At 40.2% G+C, this 27,170-nt stretch overlaps 1 protein-coding gene and 2 long non-coding RNA genes across 3 annotated transcripts; 2 read left to right on the top strand and 1 right to left on the bottom strand.

Moving 5' to 3' along the window:
* Window positions 1–8,664: 8,664 nt before the first annotated feature.
* On the top strand, window positions 8,665–14,869 carry LOC148717421 (uncharacterized). The gene is made up of 2 exons (XM_088743476.1): window positions 8,665–11,679; window positions 13,625–14,869. Exons 1-2 carry the CDS (start codon window positions 8,832–8,834, stop codon window positions 13,717–13,719), a joined length of 2,943 nt encoding a protein of 980 aa, XP_088599602.1. The 5' UTR covers window positions 8,665–8,831; the 3' UTR covers window positions 13,720–14,869.
* Window positions 13,988–17,515, bottom strand: LOC111344811 (uncharacterized). The gene is made up of 3 exons (XR_002696194.2): window positions 17,379–17,515; window positions 14,983–17,038; window positions 13,988–14,124 (listed from the first exon to the last, which is right to left on the bottom strand). It is a non-coding gene; the product is annotated as an uncharacterized LOC111344811 (long non-coding RNA).
* A 467-nt stretch (window positions 17,516–17,982) lies between these two features.
* LOC148717422 (uncharacterized) lies at window positions 17,983–19,853 on the top strand. The gene is made up of 2 exons (XR_015994766.1): window positions 17,983–18,979; window positions 19,089–19,853. It is a non-coding gene; the product is annotated as an uncharacterized LOC148717422 (long non-coding RNA).
* Window positions 19,854–27,170: the final 7,317 nt, after the last annotated feature.

The following is a 27,170-nucleotide window of genomic DNA, read 5'->3' on the forward strand; positions in this document are numbered from 1 at the left end:
ATTTATGGTGTAGTTTCTAAGAATTTGTCATCTACTCCGTCAAGTTTCCGAGAAAAACCGCAGGACTTTATTGTGAATCACGAATCTCTCAGAACCCCTTTATATCAGTAAATACCGCACTTGATAAATGAATATTTTACTTCATTATCTAAATGATAGAGACAAAATTACGAGTAGAACGAAAATAACATTATTATTAAAGACGTGAAGTGAATCGTCTGAAGATTAGACTTTTAAAAATTCATCTTCAATCTCCAACCGTGCGTAACAGCTGAACTGTTATGAGAGACATAATTATGCAAAGTATAGTGTCGGCTTTCTCGGAAAACTGGAACAAACTCATCATTAACTGTTTCCAAGAATTTTGAAGCCCTGTAGTTGAGCTCTTAAAAAATCGTGACCATTAATGATAGCAATTGAGAGCGGTGCATCTATAAAGCTCTCATCAGAAAAATTGCAAAGCTGAAGTCAACGCACTATTCCATCTTTGAAATTTCCTTAGAAGCCCCAGAATTATCGTTCACTTTGAAAAACGCCAGCCCCTTTACATCTTCAAGTTGGAGGGGTATTTAGCAAATGTAACCTCTGATAAGTAAGGGAATTGACATCTGTTGTGTTCTTGTCGATAGTTTAGACCCAGGAGAAAAATAACATCACTTTTATGTAAAAGTGATTACTCACAAGATTAATTTGAATTTACTCCTTTCCAAGGCTTTACTCGTTATTTGTTTTTTGACGAGCCCTACGGCACAACTCGTAAAAATTCTCAGCGATACCACACACTAAACAAAACGTCCAATAAGATATGTATCCTCGATATCGCAAACCTCACTAAGTCGAACCAGTTTTTGTTTTCCTTGAGGATATTTACAAAATAATCTTTCCTTCGATAACTCGAAAAGGAATCTTTATTACTGTTGAGCACATTGAACTGATTTGAAGCAGGCGAGTCCTCCTGCGCTGGAGTAATTACTGATATCGACCGCGGTGTTTTCAACTTTCAGGAGGAGAAAAGAAGAAAGGAAAAAGATGAGAGGGAAAAAGAAGAACTGCTGTCAAGATTCTCAATAACAATTTTACGAAAGGCCAAGGTCTTTGGCTAGATTTCTTTTTAAGAGGCCCATAAGGACCCGACGGATAAACACATCGAAGGTATTATGTTTCCTATCCGTCCAAGAAATTAGACAAGCTCCCAAAGCTTCTAATCTTTTCCAAATATTCTCTCATTTTTTCAAGAAAATTTTTGCGGGATCAGATTATTTTTAGTAAATCATGCTGGTATACGGAAGCATAAAAAGGATACGGAGAGAGAGTTGCGCAATTTTTAAGTACTCCGCCACAAACCTGACGTTAAGGTATTGAATACCTTTTTTATAGACGAACATTTTCATTTAAAAAAGTTAATTTCTCTTATTTGATCAGTCGAACTTTTGGAGCCTATAAGTGAGAGACTCATCGTCCATTTGAGGAGCACCTATCCCTCCCACATCCCAGGTTGGAAGAGTAAGTGGAGCAAACAGTCGCTGACAGGAAAGGAATCGATAACTGTTATGTTCTTCTACATATGATGGATGTTAAGAAAAGGAATGCCAAGGAATCGATAACTGTTATGTTCTTCTACATATGATGGATGTTAAGAAAAGGAATGGATTCTCTACATATGTCTCCTCAATATGTAAATTTGATTAGTACGCTTACAAATTACGATGTAAAAAATTACCCCCCGTGCTGTCGGTTTCTTGATCAAATTTATCAGGCCGTTTTTTCTTTTTATTCTGTTGAGTCTTATCAACGTCTTAAACTCAAAATGTTTTCATGATCAAATACACGAGCTGTTTACATTTTCAAATGCCTTCTACTCTCAGAAATTGGCAATTTTTTTTTTCTTTTTTTTTTATAAATCAAATAGAGTCTTGATCGTGTTCACCCTTCATTCTTATCTGGCCTTGGACTTAACGTGTGAGAAGTCGCAGCCAATCTACCGAAATAAAAAATGTCTCATGCAAATTAAATCCACACGGCTGATTGCTGTACATGCACTATTTGGCATGGCATTTTTCTGGCCAAGAACTTTGAGGTATCCACGTTTGTTTGTTAGAAATCAAAATTAACTAATGGGCTGCACTCTAAACCTTGTATGTCTCACTATGAGCCATATTATGTCTTCCATGATCTCGTGCGGGGACGTATTCAGACGATATCCTTGGTAGCCTGATACGTCCGGCTGAATTAAAAACATTTCTCAGAATTTGCTTCCACCATAGCTCGAGTTTCTAAGAATTTTGTATCACCACAATTCTTTTAATTATCGAAATTAGATGCTGATCACTCTAACAGTTTAAAGTTTAAAACAGAGCATGACTAATTATAGTGAGAAAAAGAGAAATCACACCAATAAATAGATCGTTCAAGCTCAGCGTAAGACAGTAATTGATACTGAGAAAAGTACTACATGAAAATTACTTCTGAATCATCAGTAGTTTTCTCTTAAGATTCTCCCTTATCGATAATAGGGATATCATTCCACTAGTAAGCATCAACAATTGTTGGACGGAATCTCCTTACATTATTCTGAAAGGACTAGATGATGATTCTGAGAAGATTGTATCTTAACTTTACCAACTGAGACATTAATTATGGAGCTTCGTTATCATTATCCTGCACTACGGCTTGCCATTCTATGGTTGGCATGAGAACGGTATGGATCTACTCCAGGAAGTAATGGACCTTTTCCAAGATTGCCTCGGGAATCATTTCATGACTCAATGCTCAACTTGACGTCATAAATACGTTGAAGACTTCTATTCCAGACGTAGTCTCCCTGACGAAAATCCCGCCGCAACTGACAAATGCTTAGAACATTACGGAGCTGCAATGACTAGGATGGAGAATCTTGGTGTGGGTCGTCACACGAGGGCGACCCTAAAAGCAGGAACGGTGGAATGGCGGAATGGCGGAAAATGACCCCAAATCCCAATACCTGGAACGGTGGAAAATGACCTCAAATCCTAAAACCAGGAACGGCGGAAAATGACCCCAAATCCTAAGACCCGGAACGTTGGAAAATGACCCAAAATCCTAAAACACGGAACGGATGACAGGGCATGTTGCACTAATTTTGTACATAGACAGTCAAGCGCTTGGCTCATTCATTCCTACGACGATAACGCGCGTGACCAAACTTAGACTAGCGTGAGAGCAAGAGAGCTTTGCATGGGGTCAATTGTCATGCGCGTGGGAATTTCTCATGGCGTGAGAAGACAAAAGAAAGCCGATAAATTAGTTAACGGACGATTAAGTGATAATTCAGACCAAAGAAGTTCAGATATTGTATCGCTTGTCCTCTTCTTAGTTTTCTCTAAGATTAACTGAATTTACAAAGGCATAATGATTTAGAATGTGCAGTTAATTAAAGGTGAAAATCGTACGTATACAACGCCTCGATTGATTTATTGGGAATTGATTGTTAGGCAATGAATGAGAAACAAACCGAACATCCACAGCATGATATTACACATTACTACGAGAAATGATAATTTTTTCTGGTATTGACTTAATATCCGCGGAAGTTATCCTCCTAAGGGGAAATTAGTGTGGGTACACTTGATTTTTATTTGGCTCTCTTGATCCCTTGACCTGCCTTTTAGGCTTTACGGTAATTTCCCAACCCGGTTCCGTCTTTTAGGAGTTGCCGCTAACAAATGACTGGAAAAAATGGGGTCAAATCCAAGGGAAATTGGGTTTTGTTCGAGTAAGTGCGAGTAAGGGGGGTTTCGAGTTCACCGGGTTCGAGTTAACGAGGTTGTACTGACAGGATCTATTCTCACTATGCTAATTAGACGAACTAATGAAATAGCCTCTTTTCTGTGCAGAAAGTTTTTTTTCTTCCGCTGATATGTAAGCCGTAAATTTCATAGTAGGATGGTGATGTTTTGGACACCTGGTCGCGAATTCTTCAAATTCTTCTCGACGACTTCATTCTGTTAACTTTCTTTTGCTTTCTCGCGCCATGAGAACTTCCCACGCACGTGACCCCCTGCAAACCTCTCTTCCTCTCACGCCAATCTAAGTTTGGTCACGCACGTTATCGTTGTGGGAATGAATGAGCCAAGCGCTTGAGTGTCCTTGTACAAAATTTCTGCAACATGCCCTGTCATCCGCTCCGTGTTTTAGGATTTGAGTTCATTTTCCGCCGTTCTGTGTTTAAGGATTCAGGGTCACTTTCCGCCGTTCCTGGTTTTAGGATTTGGGGTCATTTTCCGCCGTTCCTGGTTTTAGGATTTGGGGTCATTTTCCGCCGTTCCTGGTTTTAGGATTCAGGGTCTTTTTCCGCCTTTCCTGGTTTTAGGATTTGGGGTCATTTTCCGCCGTTCCTGGTTTTAGGATTTGGGGTCATTTTCCGCCGTTCCTGGTTTTAGCATTCAGGGTCATTTTCCGCCGTTCCTGGTTTTAGGATTCAGGGTCATTTTCCGCCGTTCCTGGTTTTAGGATTTGGGTCATTTTCTGCCGTTCCAGGTTTTAGGATTTGGGGTCATTTTCCAGATTTTAGGATTGGGGTCGTTTTCCGCCATTCCGCCATTCCACCGTTCCACCGTTCCACCGTTCCTGCTTTGAGGGTCGCCCGCGCCCGTCACGCGGAGAGTATAACGACCCGAAGACAGTATACACGTTGTTTCGAAAGGAAAGGAAACTTTGAAGAAGCCATCAATATCCCTACGAAAGCAAAAAAAGTCGCTGACACTGGCCTAGAAGAGGATCACAGGTGGAAGATTCTGACTGAAACTCGGTAGGCTCTTCTTCATGATTGCATTGGAAAAGTAGAAGAAGCAAAAGAAATTGTGAGGAAAGCATTTGAATTGAACGAACGACTAAACCAAGCAATAACTCAGCTATCGAACCAAAAAGAGATCAAAGAATTCCTTGACCGTCATCCAGAGCTCAGCTGTGTTCTAATCAGACCCGGTGCTTGACAGATAGAGATCCCTGGCCGTGATGGTTTTCTTCTAAGAGTTGAACTACAATTGAAGTTTAACTGCAGTTGAGCATAAATGGCGATCTCTGAGTATTAGACTGAATTCGTTTTAAGATTCTATATTAGCGTTCAGTGAGAAATGACAAAATGCCCTTTTCAAGGTCTGTAATAGACTTTGGATAGAGAGGTTGAGATTTTGTGTCAAACTGCGTGTCAGCGGACGACCTCATTAGTTGCATAAACGTAAACAATGAATATTGATTACGTAACATTTCCACGATGTGAGATTTATGACTCTCTCCTATTTGGGTAAAACTGACCTGTTCATTTCGACTAACTAATTTCACATCTCATCAATTTCAAAATTAAGATAAATATCCTACACTAAAAACGTTTAATATTTTTAAAGAAATGGTCGTAAATTGGATCGAGTTTCAAGATATCATGTAAATTCTAGCTTTTAGTCACTAAATATTTTATAAAGTGTACAAAATCGGAACTTTATGATCGAGTCACAGTCTGAAATGGCTTCGTTCAGTATTCATAGTATGAACGGTCAAACAAATAAACTACGTTTTATGAAATACTTAAGCCACATCGTGAGGATACTTTGTCGATCAGCGCGACTGCTTTAAATTAAAGAAAGTTATTGACTCTTGAAAACAATGCAGACGTTAATCTTGCATTTGATTAGCAAGAACTTTCCACAAAAACCTCTTTACGATTCCCGTGAAGCATTTTAACCGCATTCATTTGCATTTTCCTAGAAAAGCAAAAAGAGATGACGATGGACTCTTTAAATATTGAGCAGTTTATTACAACGTAAATGTTTTATATTTGGATAACAAAGGTTTTAATATTGAGGACGATCGAAATTCTACCGACATATTATCCTTTACTTGTCATGACTGTTTTCCTTTTCTTTTGAGGTAACTTTTCCTTTGAGGTATCTTCACTGGTTTCTCAGTGAACGTTAATTAATGGTTTTCACTTTGAGTTTTACATCATATTGGCCCGCATGATATTCGAGGCAACGTGTTCTTTATTAATGGTGTAGTTTCTAAGAATTTGTCGTCATGACAATTTGCCTTTACTCCGTCAAGTTTCCGAGGAAAACAGCAGGAAGTTATTGTGAAACACGTATCTCTAGGAACTCCTTTTCATGGTCAGTAAATACCGCACTTGATAAATGAATATTTTACTTCATTATCTTACTGAAAGAGACAATATTACAAGTAGAACGAGAATAACATTATTATTAAAGATGTTGAATCTCCAACCGTGCGTAACAGCTAAACTGTTAGGAGAGACATAATTATGCAAAGTATAGTGTCAGCTTTCTCGGAAAACTGGAGCAAACTCATCATTAACTGTTTCTAAGAATTTTGAAGTCCCATGGTTGAGCTTCTGTAAAATCGTAACCATTAATGACAGCAATTGAGAGCGGTGCATCCTTAAAGGTATCATCAGAAAAATAGCAAACCTGAGGTCAACGCACTATTCCATCTTTGAACTTTCCTTAGAAATCTCAGAATTATCGTTCTCTTTGAAAAACGCCAGCTCCTTGACATCTCCAAGTTGGAGGGGTATTTAGCAAACGTAACCTCTGATAAGTAAGGGAATTGATCTCTGTTCAGATCAGTTGTGTTCTTGTCGATAGCCGGCGGTTTAGAGAAAATTAACATCTCTGTTATGTAAAAGTGATTACTCACAAGATTAATTTGGATTGACTCCTTTCCAAGGCAATATACCAAAGATTGCCACTTTTTTTGACAATGTCACAAGCAAACTCGCCGAGCTGCTTAAATTTTTCTCGGGAGACCAACCAGTGACTTGAAAATCACATCTGCGTTACCTGTTTATGCTTGATAGACGTTTTCTTCTCTCCAGGAGATTTTTAAAACTTTTTGCATTTCAAATATCTTTCAGAGGAGGGTATGAATTTTTACTTATAATTTTGATTTGATGAGTAACGTCATGCACATGAGGTTTAGTATTTACGGTGACCGCGGCTAAATGGCTTAGAGGTACTATACTAGGTATTGTATGGGGTGAATAGACTGAATAACATTTTCACCACGAATAGATATAATGTCTAGTTTATTTGGAGTATTAGGAGACTTAAGCAGGCTTTCGTGATTATTGCCAATAACAGGTTCTTGGCGAAAAATGACTCAAAAGTAATCAAAAATACAACACCATCGCGCAATAGATGTTTTGTTTGTATCGTTCATTTTTGATAACCATTTACAAACTAGAGCATGGGTTATTTACTTGCTTAAGTCATTAAAGATTGATACGAGACTCTCAATGTGTCATGATCCTGCCTTAGATCGTGAACCTTGAGTTATTCGAGAGTTACAACTCCAGTTATATCGCCTCCCGGTTAGCTCAATTGGTTGAGCGGAAGGTCGAGGGTTCGAGACCCGGCCGGACCAACACTTAAGGCCTTAAAATAACTGAGGAGAATGTGCTACCTTTCTATAATATCAAGAAATAGATAGACATTCTTGTATTCTCGAATAAGGACGAATAAACCGAAGGTCCTGTCTCGTTCATCTATTAATTAGTTGATGTGGTTAGACAGGAGACGTTAAAAAACCCACTCACGAGATTACTGTGATGTGGTCTGGCCTGTTTACTCGAAATTGGGGGCATTTGTTAGATTTGCCTCCATTCATTGTAAAATACTACAAGCACAGTATTGTAAGAACGGCCCTCAAAAGCCCTATGGGAAGTGGTAAATTGTCGACCTATGTTACGAGACCTCCGTATCTTCCTAACTTGCAACATTTCTCGGAAACGTACTGGATTCTAAGAATGCTTACGATCGACATATTCTGGAAAACATGTATTCCCCTCGAAATCCCAAAATAATATGGTGTTACGTCATGGGTCGTATTGTAAATCTTTTCGTTTCTATGGAGGCGCCTCCTTCATCATCATTTTAAAAAATTATTATAAAGGCGCTCAGGAATCATGACTTTGAGTACAGGTATAGTTCAAACTCTAGATTCTTTTCCGCATGCAACAAAGGAAATAGGAGACCGCACGCAGGCTAACCAAAGTGTGACGTGGAGCTAACACGCCATAACTGGATAGCATCGCACATCATTGTACGCAAGCAGTAAATTCCAGAAAGGAATCGATACATATCATTTCAGGACATCCATCATTCTAACTTTATTTCATCAGTCAAGTTTCCGAAAAAATCCGCAATGATTTGTTATCAATAGTCCAAAAATGTGTCTTATGTTCTTTACATAATTGAGAAATCACAATTGTCAATAATATGCACCTATCGATTTAGTGGGAGGGCTAGACGGGAAATATTTGGCTCGAGGTCATCACGTACGGACCGAGCGCAGCAAAGTCCATGCGTCATATACGAGAGCCAAATATTTTCCCGTCCAGCTCAACCTAACTCAGTCGCGATAAGCATTTAACATATGACCTCTAAGTTTTATTTCAACTTGAAGAGGACAAAATAGACTGGTGCGCGCGAGAAAACTACAAAAAAGTATACAGTAGAAATAATCCCTTCATTTTACGAATCGGAACAAGAAACTCACAATTCATCGAAAAACGTGACTTATTTTCTCTTATTTGTTTACTCAGTGTGACTCATTGCCTGATTATAAATTCGTCATCGAATCTTTCCTAGAATTCCTAGAATTGGGAAATTTCCCTGTTGACCTCTTATAAATTCGTCGAGTCTTTCCCAGAATTGAGAAATTTTCCTGTTAACTGGTTATAAATTTCGCTCAGAAATCGCAATTCGTGGTTATCTGAAGACAAGCTAACGTTCTGTCCTTCTCTAAACGAATTTGCTTTTAAAGAGCTTTAAACAGCAAAGATAATGGCTAGCACAGCCCCTTCTTCTGTCTCGTCTGGCTCTTCTGTGTACGATGTATCAGAGGAAAAAACGAACGGCACGAAGCTGATACGACTGCTGGTTGATGTAGGAACACACGTTCTGCGCAGTTTATTACATTCTGTCTACCAACCAGATAAATTACAAGTCGTATTAAACAACAATAAGGCAAAGCTTAAAAAACTGAAGTCCAAAGGTGTAATATTTCAAAACCAGTGGAAAATGTTGTTTCCTGCCTCAGGTGATCAACCGGACTCCGAAAAGTTCGACATTACACTTTTATATCTCTTGCTTCGTGAAGTTTGCCACCTTACGCCGCCTTCAACCGGATGGCACAATAAGCCTGCAGAAGATGATAATAGCCTCGCGGCAAACATTGCTTGCATCAAGTATTTCCGAAATGAGCTGTGTCACAGCGTCTCTAGCGGAATTCCAAACGCTGAATTCGAGGACAAGTGGAAAGAGATAGTATCTTCTTTAGAAACAATTGAGATGTATGTTCAACGGAAGAGACACGTAGAGAAAATGGAGGCGCTAAAGAACAATCCCATTGATCACGACACGCAACAGCGTTTAAAAGAACAAGCTGGGATATGGAAAGAGATGCAGGAACGAGAAAAGATTGACACGACGATTTTCAGCCCCGACAGCTGTTTACCGGACAAAATATCAGAAGAGAGTATATTTGGCCGTGACCAAGAAATAAAGCAAGTCAGAGATATGGTTCAGAGTGGAGTCCCTGTTGTCCTGATCACTGGTGGACCAGGATTCGGAAAGACAACTGTGGCTAAACGAGTGGCTCATGAGTTAGCAAAATTAGAGAAGGAAAGAACTGTGCTGTTTTGTAGTTTACTAACAAAGACAAATTTCAATGAAGTGGCCGTGGAAATGATCAACTCGTGTGGTACAATCAGCACTCAAGTACCAGAGAATCCGGGGCAGTGGCTGAAAGACTGGAGCAAAGGGGTTCAAAACATTGTCACGTTTGTTCTCGACAATGCTGATGGCGTCCTTGAGTCGAATGATCGAGCATCGTTTATAAGCATCTTATCTGACGTTAGAAGGATATCAAGGCAAAGGGTAACATTTGTCATAACTGCAAGGAAAACATTTGAGGATTCCGATTTGCTGTCCCGCGAAGTCAGATTGGACCCTTTGTCCACCGAACAGGCGAAAAATCTTCTTATATCTAGACTGCAAGTATATGAAGATACTCCACAGAATCTTTCCAGGGTAGATTACATCGCCAAAAATCTATGTGGTCGTGTTCCTTTAGCACTTTGCATCGTTGGATCCTTGCTTTCAGACTATTCAGAAGAAACGCTCATAGAAAGCCTTGAAAAGGAACCATTGGCTGTCCTAGAAGACGACGAAAAGTCTGTAGAAAAGGCAATCAAGACTTCGTTTGACCTTTTGAAGAAACCAGAGCAAGAGGTTTTTGTACTGATATCTTTGTTCCAAGGTCCTTTTGATCTAGATGCTGTCCAAGCTGTGATGAAGGCAGAATGTTCGATCTCCGGCACTTTGCCCATCTCCATCCTGCGCTCCCTAAGAAACAGATCTCTTGTGGAGAAGCCCTATTCTCGTAGATATCAGATGCATCCGCTCATTCAGTCATATGCAAAGAAGATTGGTCAAGATAAGCGTGACCACCTCTTGGCAATGGGAAAAACACTGGCTTGTATACATTTCATGTTGCGCCTTGCGAGGAATGCTGATATTTACTGGAGTAAGAACACTTGTAAAGATTCCCTTGTATCATTTCAACAGGACAGTTACAATTTTGAATACTTTCTTCAAATTTACGCTCAAGGTAGAGAAGAACAAGATCCAGAGATCGTGAACGGCTGTGAACCCTTTTTAGACAGTTTTCCACAGAAGTGGATGTATTTAGAAAGGTGCCTTCTTCCACAGTCTTTCACTAACATTCTTGAGAGGTTACTGAAAACTTTTCACTCTTGCATCCAACCTGTGCATACCGTGGATCTTTTGTGTCTTCTTGGACATGAGTACAGGAAAAAAGGAAAAGAAGAGAGGTACAAGGAGGTAATGGATGAAGCAGAAAAAATTATTTTAGAGAATGCTGCCGTATTCCAAACATATCCATTATCTGAAGTCTACTTTCACAACAGTTATGCTCGATTCTTTTCGGATAAAAAAGATCCAAGCAAAAATGAAAAGAGGGAAGAAGAGACTGAAATGGCTTTAAAGGTCTCCTACGAGAGACTGGGGAAAATGCATCCAGAGACAGCAGCAACTCTCTATCTCTCAGGAATCATCGCAAAGCGCAGTAAAAAGCCCGAGAAATCTGAACAACAGCTCAGGAAGGCTTTGATAATCTTTCAGGATTGCCTTGGCACACACTTCATGACTGCTGAAACTTTAAAGGCCATTGCAGATAGTTATTTTTATCTGGAGGGGAAAACTGGACAGTACTCAGACAAATCTCTTGAGTATTATCAAAAAGCCGTGGAAATGCTTGAGGAACTCGGAGCAGGAGGTAGCAAAGAAGTTATTTTGACTTTAAAGAACTTTGGCATGTGTCACATGAAAAGGCACCACTTTAAAGGGGCAATGGACTTACTTACAAAGGCACAACAAGTTGCAAACCGAGAAATAGAAGGAATTCACAGATGGAAAGTCTGGATAAAGACTGCGTTGGCTATCTTGCATGACAAAATGGGAAAGCAAGACAGGGCAATACAAGAAATGCAAGAGGGACTGTCAATGAGCAAAGCACTTAACCTAACAATAGATTGGATGGGAGACAAAAACGGCATATTAGATTTTATAGAACGCCATCCGAAAGAATTCCCCAAGACTAACTTTCCAAGTAAGTAATCTTTTTACTTCCTAGTTATCTGAAGGATTTACTCTCAGAGACATTTGAGAAAAGAACTTGATCTTGTACCCAGCTTAGAGCTCTTTAGTATGGCTTTCCACTTGTTTGGGGAAAACCCTAGGAGAAGGTTAATCAATCCGAATTTCATATAGAGGGGCAAGCATCCGCCATAATTTGTGCAAAGACTTCTTTTCCAGTCTCTCCAATTACTTTTCCTGGCTTGGGAAAAATTTTGACGTCCTAGTTATTATATCAAGAATCGAATTTTTCAGAAGATCATTTTACTACCGTTTATTGGATCACCAGGACCTTCCAAGTCTTCCAAGCATTTAGTTGTTTCCACCCCGCAGCATTTAACCTTAGAAAAATTAAATAAGTTTTGTTTGAGCTGGTGGCAGTATTAGAGGTTAAACAGCACTCATTACCTTTAGGCTAATCGAAATGAAGAAAATAACCATACAACCACTTGAACTGATCTAAAATAATTATCCTCATAGCTCATTTAGCTCACACGAATTATTGTTATACCTGGAGACCTCATGGGCTTCCCTTCTCTCAACTCAGACTGCGAAAATTCAAGCTCTCCCATCAAGTTTGTCCATACTATCTGTTATATGGCAGCATTTCCCCTTTTTAGTGTCTTTCTAGCCGACCTCCTATACAAGCAGGTAGCCAGTCAATAGACATTGGGCGGGCTATTAATTGTTTCTCAAGGGGGGATTGGAAAGATTGCAGGTCAGAATTACAATCTACTCCATGAGGGAAAAGAACGTGAGTGGTGTAATTTCATTAAAGCAGTCGCTCACAGTTCCTCCAAATCTCTTGATATTGTTGACAAGTAGTGTAGTTTGTGAAGGCACGTGCACAATGTTCACGGGTATACTTTAGTCACGGGACAAAACTAGGTCATGTGATAAAATATTTACTTCGCAGACGTGTTTGTTGTTTAAAAGTTTCTTCAGTATAGAAGATCATTAAGTTGGGGCTCACACGTGTATTTTAATCATGGAACTCGAGATGAAGATGAAATGTAAAAAAAGACTCTCAAAATCTTAAGGTAGATCAAGGTTTATGCGTTTTGTGTGTTTATTGAGTTACAGAGTTCAAAGTTTGGTACAATATGATGTTGGAAGTTGAGGATCGTGTATCTTTTATAGAACCTCAATCTCTATATGGACATATACATCAACCTTTTGTATGAATTTCTCATCCTAACACAGGGGCTAGACAGGTGTATGACTATTATAGCATGGGTTTCCATGCATATGGAAGCCATTAATTGCTAACTTCATATTAACTCGTAATTCATTGTGGGGTCCTTCTCCCCTCTCCCAACCAGTACCCATATTTACATCTGGAAGAGTTCAAAGTTGAAGCACTTTGACAGTTAAGTCACAAAGAACAAAATGCAATGATCCCTGCTAGGGACCAAAACTGGACTGCCTAATCTAGAATACAGTTCACCAAATATTATTTCTATATTATTTTACAATTGGAAGAGTTGAAGGTCGAAGCACTCAGACAGTTAAGTGTCTTGCCTAAGACCACAATGCAATGATCCCTGCTAGAGACCAATACTGGACTGCTTAATCTAGAATCCAGTGCACCTATTATTATTTCTAGCTTATCTGTTTATTTTTTGTGGTGTGTCTGTAAAGTTGCTAATTAGCTAAGAACATTTGACCACGTTAAATAAAGGTTATTGAGTTGTATTGGCCACCCTTCCTCCTTTGCTCCTTTTGATTGGAGTGGAGTGAATGGGGTCAATTTAAAAGGGTGGAACCTTTATATCATTGCATTACCAAAGGCAACTAAAGGCAGCCTAAGCCAACATGAGGCGATTTAAGCCGACTTTCAAAAGGTCCCAAAGTAGGCCTGACAATATCAAATTGCACTGTGATGTTTGCTGACACATACTGCACTGTTATTTTTTCAGGAAATATTACTAGTCGAATGGGCCATGAAGTTGAACAGCCCCACAGATATTGGAAAGCTGGCTTTGGACGAGGAAGGAATAAATCAGAAAATTAAGGAAAAGGTTGTTATAGGTAGAGAAAAAATTTAAATGATAGCAGTGAAAAACTCGAGAACTTCTAAACTGAATCTTAAAGATATGCAACCACAATGATAATTAATGAATCAATCTTTAATATAACAAGACTGAGACAATAGGAATTTCTTGGGCACAAAAAATTAACTTTCTTATAGTTTTTTTTCTCGTGTGTGAAAAATATAACCAATTTAATTGTTCAAAAGTGAGAGGCAGATAACCAATGATTAGCTTACCAACCAAATATGCCCTGAGGTCAGCAGTCAAATTTTTCTGCTCGTTAGATGCAAGGGGTGCACATGTAGTAATTTGATTTATTGATTAAGTGTCTTCATTGAATCATGAAGGGAGATTTGTCAGAGATTCCCTGAGTCTTGTTCAGCAGTCTGAAAGAAGGCATGAAATGTCACAATCAATTTCATTTTGTAAATGGACTTGACTAAAAAAGCACTAAAGTTATCCTTATCATTGCCATAGTTTAAAAGAGAGTGATGAGCTCCTGTCATCTAGATTGCATCCTTTTGTTTGGGGCACAAACAACTTTTTAGAACAAAGGATGCCTTGATTCATATCAGGAAATCCAGTGGAGATACAATTTTCCGGGTAAAATTTTCAATGCGCTATGGTGTTTTGTTTCAGTCAAGGTGGTTACAGTGTACCAATTGACATATTATGAGTAAACTGTAACCAACTTCTGTCTGCATTCCTCACAGCAAAAATTTTGTCCCTGTGCGTCGGTTTAGTAATAGATCACAGATGACGTTAAATGTGGTAATTAAGAACCAAAAAGTGACAAACAAACCACAGCTGATATACCTTCTGAGCATAATCAGCTACTACTTCTAGAAATTGATTTCACTGCTTTCAAATAGCATTGTGCTGAATGTATATAGGGTCAACCTGTTATCACTTTCACAGGCATGACTGCAATTGTCAAGAATATTGACAGGTATTTGCTGTGTGATTTTAGGCACAGGAAAATTCAGTATTTGGAGAGGCCACAAATAGTTAAAAGGAGCTAAGATATATGTATTTTAAATGTTCATTTCTCCTGAAAAGAATGATCAATGGTCATTAACTTTTTGACTGACTTGCTGAAGAAATATTTGAATAAAGCAAAAAAATCAAGAATTGATATCATGATTACATCATCACTCACTCAGAGTGAATAAACATTTTTTCAATGAGTAGATACTCCTGAAGGACTAAAGGATAACCAAAAACAACGATAACATGACCCTTACCGAAATTAAGTACACTTTTAGTATACTACTTCTGTAATCAAAGTGTACTGCAAAAAAGATACACAAAGTATACTTTCAGTAGACTTGTAATATACTTGTTTCCACCTGAAATTGGAACACCCTAAAGTATACTTGAAGTATACTTGAAAGGTACTGAGAATTTTGCAGTGCACTTCAAGCATATGGTGGCATCCTCGTCTCGGAGAGGCGATGGTCAGCGCATCAGTGTTGGTGGGCTCTTGAGTGGCTCAAAAGCCCGATTCTTGAGTGGCAATCTTTGTTGCAGCTGGAACAGATGTAATTGGTGGCCTCTTGATCTGATCTTTGACGTTTCTTTCTCGTCCCCCTCTTGATAGTCGCCTCGGCCCTGGCCTTCATCTCAGCCCTGTGAGCCCCGTCCTTCACACCCCGACGCCAGGCATTCCGGTCTGACGCAAGGATCTCCCAGGTGTTGGGGATGATTTCAGTGAGTTGCAGGTCACGCTTGCAAACGTGGAAAACTGACCAGTACAGTATACTTAAAGTATACTTTAAGTATACTTAGAATGTATTCAAGATATTATGAATGAATGGCAGTATACTTAAAGTTTACTTCCCTTGCAAACTGGATCTTGGAATTTCCAAAAAAACCTAGAAATTTCTCAAAAAACCTAGAGATTCCCAAAAACTCCATGTTTATAGCCAACAGGACTTGGAATTTCAAGGAATTCCTGAGAATTCCATGGAATATTCCTACAAATTCTCAGGAATTCCAACTCAGAGCACCAATGACTTCCCTGAAATACTGTGAATCTAAAAACTTGCTGGAAATTCCTAGGAATTTTTAGGAATTTCTAGCAACGTTTAAGAATTACTAGGAACTTTAGGAAAACTTCAAGGCAACTAATATCAAATATACACATGCATTAACTTCCAACTAAAAATTCAAGTTGTCAATGAAATTTATTTACATGCACCGTCAGTGTGAAATACTTATTCATGCCATTATTTCGTCAAAGTTGGATTATTGTAACGTTCTTCTATCTGGCCTACAGCAGTCATAAATTAATAGATTACAACATGTACAAAATTCAGCTGCCCGCCTGGTCACAGCCACTAGCAGATATGATCACATTACACCTATACTTAGAAGCCTCCATTGGCTGCCTGTGTCTGCCCATATTGATTTTAAGATACTTCTTCTCATTTTAAAGTGTCCTCTGTATCTTAGTGAACTGTTAAGACCGTACATTCCTAATAGAAACCTAAGATCTTCAAAGAAAAATCTCTTAATGATACCGAAATGCAATCTTAAAACATATGAATATAGAGCGTTCTCTCATGGAGCTGCTACTCTGTGGAACGCCTTGCTGGATGATATTTGAGAAGTGGACCTTTTGACAACTTTTAAGTCTAAACTTAAAACCCATTTATTTAGGCAGTTGTAGATTTTGCTTTCATTGATTTTTCACTATTCTTTTATTTCACTTTAATCATTAATTGACTAAATTTTTCTTTCACTATCATTGTAAAGTGCCACTGGATCTTTGAGAATCATTGCGCTATATAAGCTATATATCATTAATATTATTATTATTATAACTCAGGTTCACATGTTAATTATTATTTTGCTGTTGTATATTATATTAACATCAACATGTAGTAATATTAGGATGAAATTTCTTCTTCTTTTCTTAAAAACTTTCCAAAAGTTATCCTCAATTATAGCTTTTCATTTAAAATAGTTCTAGTGAATCAGTAAATTTGGTTTGACACATATTGTGAATAAAATCTGTTGATTCTTTCTCATGAAATGCAATAGCTTGGGTTATGTTTAGTGCAATAAATACTAATAACTATCAGGCAAAAAATAGTCTTTAAGGAATCATTTCATTTGGGATGATGATACAAATATTTTATCCTTTCCTCCCTGAGTCAGGCTTGTATCTTAATTTAATTCTTAGTTGACTTAAGTTAATGTGGTTGTAACTTCTTTGGATAAAACTCTTGTGTGTTAAAATTCAAATGTAAGCTGTCAAGCAGCATCTTCATGCTCTGCTGTTTGTTTCTGTAGATTCTGCAAGTTGAAATTCAGAGATTTCTTCTCAATTTTGACTGAACACTCTTAGGAGAGAAGGGCTTAATTACAGTTAAATAATTGATTTTTTTAATTAAATTCTTGTTGTAACTGTAATAATTAGTTCAATGAAGTTATCCCAAACTGCAGACTAAGCAGCTGTTTGTCTCTTTCTGCTGGGCTCACAGCTTGCCAAACGTCACCAAAATAATCCCGAAACCTTTAGCTCACTGATAGATTTATTTCATTGTAAAGCGTAAGCTAAAGAAACTGTGGCATGCAATTGACCGATTCGATTGTCAGGTTTAATCACGTACCAAATATCACAATTTGTACTCACCACAAACTTTCAGAATCCATAGCTTTATAAATGGCCGCTCGACCCTTGTAGCGGCCAGTTGATAATTTGTACGTTGTCCCTTCTTTTAACTACACGGCGCCAACGACTTGCTTTTCATAGCAACACTCACACTATTCTCGTTTTCCCATTGAACAACTGTAAAACCCATCTTTAGAGATGTCATTAAGCAAAACAGTCGAGAAAAGAAATAACTTGACGCATGAGCGATCAACTGTAGCCTGCGAACAGGCTCCCCGTTCGTGAGGACACAGGAAGGGGAGCCTGCACGCAAGTCTCAGAATATTGAATGTCTGCGTCCAAAATTTGGACGCAAAGCGCTGATTGGTTGATTTTAATTTTTCATGACGCAGTCTTAGTTTTCAGTTCCGGTAGAGACAAAAAAATTAAAATGGCGGAAAGGAGGGATACTGTTCTTCGCGAGGCTTGTGACCATTTATCAAATAATTTGAAGTTTACGCTGCAGTTGAAGCCCGAACAGCGTAATGCTGTGGACTATTTACTAAAGAGAGATGATGTGCTCGCGGTTCTTCCGACAGGATACGGCAAAAGTCTTATTTTCCAACTCTTTGCTGTTGCTGTGTCGATTGAAGGGGAAGAGCGGCAAACTGTGTTGGTTATTTGTGCTTTGAAAAGCATCACTGAAGACCAAATTGCTGAGGCCGGAAGTATTGGTATCTCGGCGGCTTCCACAGAGGATATCTCGGAAGACGAGTTGCGTGCCGCAAAATTTCGGCTGAGTGCCGCAAAATTTCGGTTTGGCTGAGACAGTTATGGAGAAACGATTCCTCGACCTTTTGAAAGATAACTGCTCTTCTCTTGACAGAAAATTGGCCGCAGTTGTGGTGGATGAGTCCCATACTGTTGAGATGTGGACTGGATAAAGGTATTATGTTTCTAACGAATCCTGTTGGGTTTACTTCTAACTAAATTGTTACTCACTTGTTCAGTGATTGTTCACAGGTCTGAGGAAAAACTCGGTGCAAATGTTGCTTTCCGTGAGGTGTTTGGGAAATTGTCGCAGATCACATCCTTTTGTAAACAAGGAAAATCAAGTTCTATAGTCATTCACCGATAAGCTTAAGTCTGTGTTGCCGTGCCTGTTATTTTTGGAGTCTTTCGATTGCATTACTTGATTTCCTGACCAAGGCGCTGTAGTCATTCTTTACTTTGATTACGTTTAATTTATTCGTTTCTTTTTAAGGGACGCCAATACTTGCAATCACCGCGACTGCAGATGAAAAAACTCAAAGTGTCATTATTAAACAGTTGCTGTTAAAAATGTCTCCGTGAGACATGGCGCTTGCTCGCCGGGAGCCTGTTCGTTTGTTTGTTTTCTGTTTTGGATTTTGACTTCCGGCGCGCGCTGACTGGTTGACATTTGACAGTTAACAAGATAAGTTCTCTGCGGGGTTCTTGTGGGAGGTAAACGCGATTTAGCAAGACGCGTGCAGGCTCCCCTTCCCCTGCTTCGCGCCGTTGTGCTCCTCCAAGCCGGGAGCCTGTTCGCAGGCTAGATCAACGGATGAAAAGTACATTCAAAGATGAGCGCCAAATGGAATTTCCTTTGTTTCCTATCACGGGTAAGATTACGTGGATATATTGGCTTGTAAAGAGAATCCGCTGGCTTAAATGATTGCAGTGATAAGAGAACGCGTAAGGTTTGACTGATAGACGATGTTTTTACCTTAGATCCATGTTCTGAAGATCCTCCAAATAATGATGTGAACTCTGACTCTACGTAGAAATAATCGAGACGAATCGAACGTGCTACAAATGCAATATTTGTGGCCGAAAGCTGTCGAGGAAACAAAGACTCGAAACCCTGACCTGAGTCGTGTTCACGGTAAAGGTGAAAAAGAACAGAAGGGCAATCACAATTTCGAATGTGCATGATTATAAACGTGTTACCCTCATTGTTAGAACAGATGGATACCACCTTAGGAAGTATAAGAGCTACCCAGATGATCACAGTGTACCAGTGCCCAAATCGGCGAAGTTGGATCGTAACAAGCGTTCAGCGACACGTTGCAACACTGCCATCTCGATTCCTCAGTCTTTTGCTTCCACTGAGCTAGCGGCGGTGCCAACAGAGTCAAGTGCGTCTCATAACGAAGAAACAATTGTACAAGAGAAGGAAGCAATTATGGTACGTTAGAATTCTTGCCTGCAAATGAATGCATGTGCACATTCCGAAGCGTTGACCCATGCTTATGGTTATGTTTGTTTTATGATTTTGGCACATCTCCGGACACGAGACATATTTTGCATCACATTAAAAACTTTTATGACTGTGGAATCCAAGTGGCCTTTGAGTTTAGAAAGCAAATCTGTGATATGAGTACATTGCATTTAAACTGAAAATTTGCACTTAACGTAACTGCTTTATGAAAAATGCATATTCATGTTAAGATTTACTACAACTTAGTTCAAATAATAGATTTCATGATAAACATGTACAGGTATATACATCTCTTGGTACACTTTGTTTAGCATATCTTTTATTGAACCAATCTTAAAGTTTTAGGCCTCTAAAATTACTCCTTGTCTTAAAACCTTCACATTCAAGGTATTGAGAATTTCTTGGAATTATTTGGATTTCAGGGTTATTTAATTTGCTTCAAATTCAGAATTCCACCCTTCTTAACTTAAAGGTAGTTTGTACAGCTGAGAATTCCTAGAAATTCCTAAGAATTCCAAGTCCTCACAAAACTGGAACCTTCGATCAGCCATCGGGCTTCCTGATAACCCCTTTCAGGTGGAAGGTGATGGCACGATCGAACTTGTTCTTTAACATCACCACTTGTAAACTCTTCAAGGTAATACAACCTCACAGTACCAACTCGAGGTTCTAGACTCAATGAGGTTTTCAAACGCTCTCACAAAGGCACCATACTCCATTGGATCACCATCGAAGATAGGAACCCTATGCTGGGGAAGACTGCTTTTCTTCTGCTGAGTCGCAAGCATTTCCACGATTTTGTTCTGCTGTTTTTGCAGCGCGTTTTGACGGTGATGCAGCCCTAGCATTTCGTGCAAGGCCCTCTCACTTGGTGATGTCGACGCACCAGAGTATTCATACTCGTTAGCACGTTCATTCCTGTTAATTCCTAGCGAAGGCTGATGCCATTCTGCTGCTTCGGGATTTAGAGTAGAACAACCAACAGCGACTGATGAATGACCATTTTCTCCAACTTGCTTTGCTTCAAGTCCGATAATAGGTGCTTGAACCTTTCCCCCACCCTTCTTGGATTCTACGTTTATCGGATTCGGCACAAATGGACGCGGAACAGCTTCCATAACTGAAGATAAAACTCTTCCTTTAGCTTTAGACTTAGCGAGTTCGGTTTCAAGTGTAAGACGTTCCAGTTCTTGCTGCAAACGTAACCTTTGCTCCTCTAACAATCGTCGTTTCTCTAGTGCAGCCGCCTCCGCTTCGAGCTCAGCAATACGCGCCGCTTTCTTTGCTCGTGCGAACGCTAAGGATGACGTACTACTCCTGATTGAACCGCTGTGACTCGAACGTTGTGATTTCTTTGACGAGGACTTAGTTGTGGCCCGAGAACCGATCTGACTCGCTGAATCTTCAGGATTGACCTGAGAGTTCAACCTGAGACGCTTCTCTGATCCTTTGATCCACTGTTGAGTTCTTTGATAAAAGAGGTCGGCCCGCGAAGACTATGAATTTAACTGCTCTTGACATCTTGCTACGCTAACGTCATCCTGAAGATTCGACGAATAGGCTAGATGAGCTTCTTTAAACCTTTCAACAGCAGCTAGGAAGCCGGGCAACTTTTCCTTTACGAGATGAACGTTTTCCTCGCTAGATAACAGCGCATCAATTTCGTTCCTCCGAGCACTAACTGTAGAAAGATAGCCTGATCTCTCATTCTTGAGTCGGCGAAGCCTTTCGAGGAGAACGCCTTCTTGATCCAGTTGTTTACTCGGCATCCTAGGTCGAACGCCATCCCCGTCACCGGAATCTAAAGCTTTATCAGCGCCAATATCCATTATCTCCTCATATCAACTCGACAATTTCAAACTATGTTACTGCCAAGAGGCATGTCCTTTCGTGGCCGCTTACAGCAATGATCTCAAACGCTCGATAGAGGAAGAGGTTTGAACTAATAAAGAACCAACAAAAATACAAGTTTACAAAATGCAGAAATATAAAACCTAAAGGCGGCTAAAGCGAACGCGATGAACATAATAACGAGGAACTTACATTGTATCGGCGCTGTAGGCCGCGAGAAAACAGCAACTAAACCAGATGTTCTCTCGGTGAAATCAACGATGAAACTAAAAAGCTAGAATATTACAACATGTAAATTATAGCGAACGCGGGAAAGAAAGACAAAACGTATTCCCGAGGAAATGCCAATAAACTGAAATTGAATGCAAAAAATGCTAAATTCTACACCAAGTTTTATTATTTCAGTTACTGTTTCTAACTGAAGTCAATAGAAGAAGGTTTGGAGTGATATCTCTCAGGAAAAATCCAATCACCTAAAAGTATGACCTAATACAACAAAACTATTTAACTACGGGTCACTATTATAAGCCAGCCAGATCTGTTTTTCTTTTTTACAGAGGACATTTCGCCACCAATCAGCACTGTAAACCAGACCGATCATTTCTCAGGCGGTACTGTATGTTCTGGTAAATTTTTGTAATTGTTCAAAGAAAACCCATGGATTTTAAAGGCGTATTGGACAACAAATCAACGGCTTACTAGTACAATATTTTGCAAAACGAAACGAAACGAAACGAAACCAGGCGAGATGTAACGAAATTAAAAGAATGCAGATATATTTTCTAATAAGTTAAAGGTAACTTTCACGAGAATTTTGGAGTAATCTTCAATTAATGAGAAGGATTTTTATTCATTTTGCAAAGTAGTAAGATAAGAAGAGTTACTATTTTTTGAAATAAACTATTTTCACCCTGCGGAGAAAACGTGACGCCTTTCATGTCACAAAAATACATTTAACCATTTCAAATAAGTATTTGACCGAGGACTTTTGCCTTCTTTTATTTCTTAAATCTTAAGTAAATGCGAAATAGACCATTTTCACCCTTCAATAACTATGTCTTTCTATTCAGGTCACAAAAATACGTTCAAGAGTCACTATCTGAGGGAAAATATGCTATTTTAAAGAACATCAAATTTCCAAGGGGCAACTATCAGACCGATAAAAATTCTATTGTCTTTATTGTTCACCACTAAATTTTCTTCCTCGCGCCAGTTGAAAAACAGCCAAAACCCACTAAATGCAGATCAATCAAATATTTATTCATGCGTACAGCCTAGCTGTCACAAATGTCACAAAGGAGGTAAAACATGGCTAACCAAGGGTAGATGAGAGTAAACGGGGTAGAACACGGGTTACTTTGGGTCGATGAGAGTCAACATAGTAGAACATGGCTAACCAAGGGTAGATGGAAGTAAACGTGGTAGAACATGGGTTACCTAGGGTCGATGAGGGTGAACGTGGTAGAACATGGCTAACCAAGGGTAGATGGGTGTAAACGTGGTAGAACATGGGTTACCTAGGGTCGATGAGGGTCAACATGGTAGAACATGGCTAACCAAGGGTAGATGGGTGTAAACGTGGTAGAACATGGGTTACCTAGGGTCGATGAGGGTCAACATGGTAGAACATGGCTAACCAAGGGTAGATGGGTGTAAACGTGGTAGAACATGGGTTACCTAGGGTAGATGAGGGCAAACGTGGTAGAACATGGTTAACCAAGGGTAGATGGGGGGGTAAACGTGGTAGAACATGGATTCCCTAGGGTAGATAAGGGTTAACGTGGTAGAACATGGTCAATCAAGGGTTGATGGGAGTAAACGTGGTACAACATGGGTTACCTAGTGTAGAAGGGGGTAAACGTGGTAGAACATGGGTTACCTAGGGTATATGAGGGTGTACGTGGTAGAACATGGCTAACCAAGGGTAGATCGGGATAAACGAGGTAGAACATAGGTTACCTAGAGTACATGAGGGTAAACGTCGTAGAACGTGGGTTACCTAGGGTAGATGGGAGTAAACATGGTAGAACATGCGTTACCTAGGGTAGATATGGGTGAACGTGGTAGAACATGGCTAACCAAAGGTAGATGGGGATACACAAGGTAGATCATGGGTTACCTAGGTTTCATGAGGGTAAACGTGGTAGAACATGGGTTACTTAGGGTAGATGTGAGTGAACGTGGTAGAACATGGCTAACCAAGGATAGATGGGGGTAAACGTGGTAGAACATGGCTAACCTGGGGTAGATGGGAGTTAATGTGGTAGAATATCGGTTACCTAGGGTAGATGAGGTTGAACGTGGTAGAACATGGCTAACCAAAGGTAGATGGGGATACACAAGGTAGATCATGGGTTACCTAGGTTTCATGAGGGTAAACGTGGTAGAACATGGGTTACTTAGGGTAGATATGGGTGAACGTGGTAGAACATGGCTAACCAAAGGTAGATGGGAATAAACGAAGTAGAACATGGGTGACCTAGGGTTCATGAGGGTAAACGTGGTAGAACATGGGTTACCTAGGGTAGATGGGAGTAAACGTGGTAGAACATGGCTAACCAAGGATAGATGGGGGTAAACGTGGTAGAACATGGCTAACCTGGGGTAGATGGGAGTTAATGTGGTAGAATATCGGTTACCTAGGGTAGATGAGGTTGAACGTGGTAGAACATGGCTAACAAAGGGTAGATGGGGGTAAACGGGGTAGAACATAGGTTATCTAGAGTAGATGAGGGTAACCGTGGTAGACCATGGGTTACCTAGGGTAGGTGGGGATCAACGTGGTAGAACATGGGTTACTTAGGGTAGATGAGGGTGAACGTGGTAGAACATGGCTTCCCTAGGGTAGATGGGGGTCAACCTGGTAGAACATGGGTTACCTGGGGTAAATGAGGGTTAACGTGGTAGGACATGGGTTACCTAGGATAGATGAGGGTGAACGTGATAGAACATGGCCAAGAAAAGGTAGATGGGGGTAAACGGGGTAGAACATGGGTTACCTAGAGTAGATGAGGGTAACCATGGTAGAAAATGGGTTACTTAGAGAACATGGGGGTCAACGTGGTAGAAGATGGGTTACTTAGGGTAGATGAGGGTGAACGTAGTAGAACATGGCTAACTAAGGGTAGATGGGGGTAAACGTGGTAGAACAGGGTAGAATATGGCTATACTGGGGTAGATGGGGAAAAAAAGTGGTAGATTTTGGGTTACCTAGGGTAGCTGGGTATAAACGTGGTAGAACATGGGTTACCTAGGGTAGATAATGGTGGACGTGGTAGAACATTGCTAACCAAGGGTAGATGAGGGTAAACGTGGTAGAACAGGGGTTACCTACGGTAGATTAGGGTGATTGTGATAGAACATGGCTAACCAAGGGTAGGTGGGGGTAAACGTGGTAGAACATGGTAGAATATGGCTAACCTGTGGTAGATGGGGGAAAACGTGGTAGAACTTGGGTTACCTAGGGTAGATGCGGGTAAACGTGGTAGAACATGGGTTACCCAGGGTAGATGGGAGTAAACGTAGGAGAACAGGGGTTACTTCGGGTAGATGAGGGTGAACGTGGTAGAACATGGGTAAGCTGGGGTAGATGGGGGTAAACGGGGTGGAATATGGGTTACCTAGGGTAGATGGGAGTAACCATGGTAGAACATGGGTTACCTAGGGTAGATGAGGGTGAACGTGGTAGAACAGGGCTAACCTAGGGTAGATGGGGGTAAACGGGGTGGAATATGGGTTACCTAGCGTAGATGGGAGTAAACGTGGTAGTACATGAGTTACCTTGGGTAGATGAGGGTGAACGTGGTAGAAAATGGCTAACCAAAGGTAGATGGGGGTAAACGTGGTAGAACATGGGTTACTTAGGGTAGATGAGGGTAAACGTGGTACAACATGGATTACCTTGGGTAGATGAGGGTAAACGTGGTAGAACATAGGTTACCTAGGGTAAATGAAGGTGAATGTGGTAGAAAATGGGTTACCTAGGGTAGATGAGGGTGAATGGGGTTGAAACTGGCTAACCAAGGGTAGATGGGGGTAAACGTGGTACAACATGGGTTATCTAGGGTAGATGAGGGTGAACGTGGTAGAACATGGGTTACCTAGAGTAGATGAGGGTGAACGTGGTAGAACATGGCTAACCAAAGGTAGATGGGGATAAACGTGGTAGAACATTGGTTACCCAGGGTACATGAGGGTAAACGTAGTAGAACATGGGTTACCTAGGGTAGATGGGAGTAAACGTGGGAGAACATGGGTTACCTAGGGTAGTTGAGGATGAACGTGGTAGAACATGGGTTATCTAGGGTAGATTAGTGTAAACGTGGTAGAACATGGGTAAGCTAGGGTAGATGGGGGTAAACGGGGTGGAACATGGGTTACCTAGGGTAGATGGGAGTAAACCTGGTAGAACATGGGTTACCTAGGGTAGATGGGAGTAAACGTGGTAGAATATGGGTTACCTAGGGTAGATGAGGGTGAACGTGGTAGAACATGGCTAACCAAGGGTAGATGGGGGTAAACGTGGTAGAACATGGCTAACCTGAGGTCGATGTGAGTAAACGTTGTAGAACATGGGTTATCTAGGGTAGATGAGGGTGAAAGTGGCAGAACATGGCTAAGAAAGTGTAGATGGGGGTAGACGGGGTAGAACAGGGGTTACCTACGGTAGAATAGGGTGAACGTGATAGAACATGGATAACCAAGGGTAGGTGGGGGTAAATGTGGTAGAACATGGTAGAATATGGCTAACCTGGGGCCAGGTGATCTGTGACGTCATTGCGGGGGCCTGGGGAAAGAAATTATATTGCCGTATCCCATTAACCAACGCGCGCACCAATTCAACCTGTTTGTGTTGATTTTATTTTTTATGTGCTGATTTTAAAGAAGTTTTGATCGAGCCTTCGTTCCTCTCTCGAAGTCAGTTCCATTATCGCGGGCTTTTTGACGCGGGGATATTCAGCATTTAAAGTACTTTTAAACATGAATTGTTTCTTTTGCCGGCTAATTGTTTTTATTGTGATTTTTGTTGTTTGTTTAGATGTCTTATCGAGCAAAGGAAAATGTGCTTCACGCCGAGTCAGTAATTCGACTTCATTGCCCATTTCAAAACTGTGGTAAATTTTAGAAAGACAAAAAGAATTTAAACGAACATCTTCGTCTTTATCCGGAGCACAAACTGGATGGCTTGTCAACTTCTCGGAAACGGGTTTCACTAAGACAATGTGCAGAAAAATTTCTAGACGACGAGAGTAATCCTTATTCCAGGAAGCAAAGCGTCAGTGAACTGCTGAACTGTCTGAACGATGAAGAACTTGTGGATTTAGTTTTACCAAAGATTGCAAAAATTGTGTCACCTGTGGACTTTTTACTGCAAGGAACTGATGGAAATCATGATTTTCACAGCAAATTATGCAAGTTCAGAGATGAACTTTTCCTGCGCTACCCAGAACTTTAGGCACTGTTTTCTCCAGAGTCCTCAACAAGCACTGGTTTCTATAACCAGAGGCAAGTGTTGACTGAAATAGTTCATAAATTGGGTAGAGTATATAACCCAACTGATACTGTATACCACAATAATATCTAGAATTTTTACAGTTTAAAAAAGTAGTTGTGTGCTACACAACTCTGTTCATTTCATTTCTGTTCATCTTCATGACTGAAGATTCCTTGAGTCTAGATGTCATGTCATTACCAGAGTTGGAGAGGAAGGTTCGAAGGCAGAGTTGTATCATTGAAGCAGA

The sequence above is a fragment of the Stylophora pistillata genome, chromosome 13 (genome assembly GCF_964205215.1).
Source record: "Stylophora pistillata chromosome 13, jaStyPist1.2, whole genome shotgun sequence".
In the NCBI taxonomy this organism is placed as follows: domain Eukaryota; kingdom Metazoa; phylum Cnidaria; class Anthozoa; order Scleractinia; family Pocilloporidae; genus Stylophora; species Stylophora pistillata.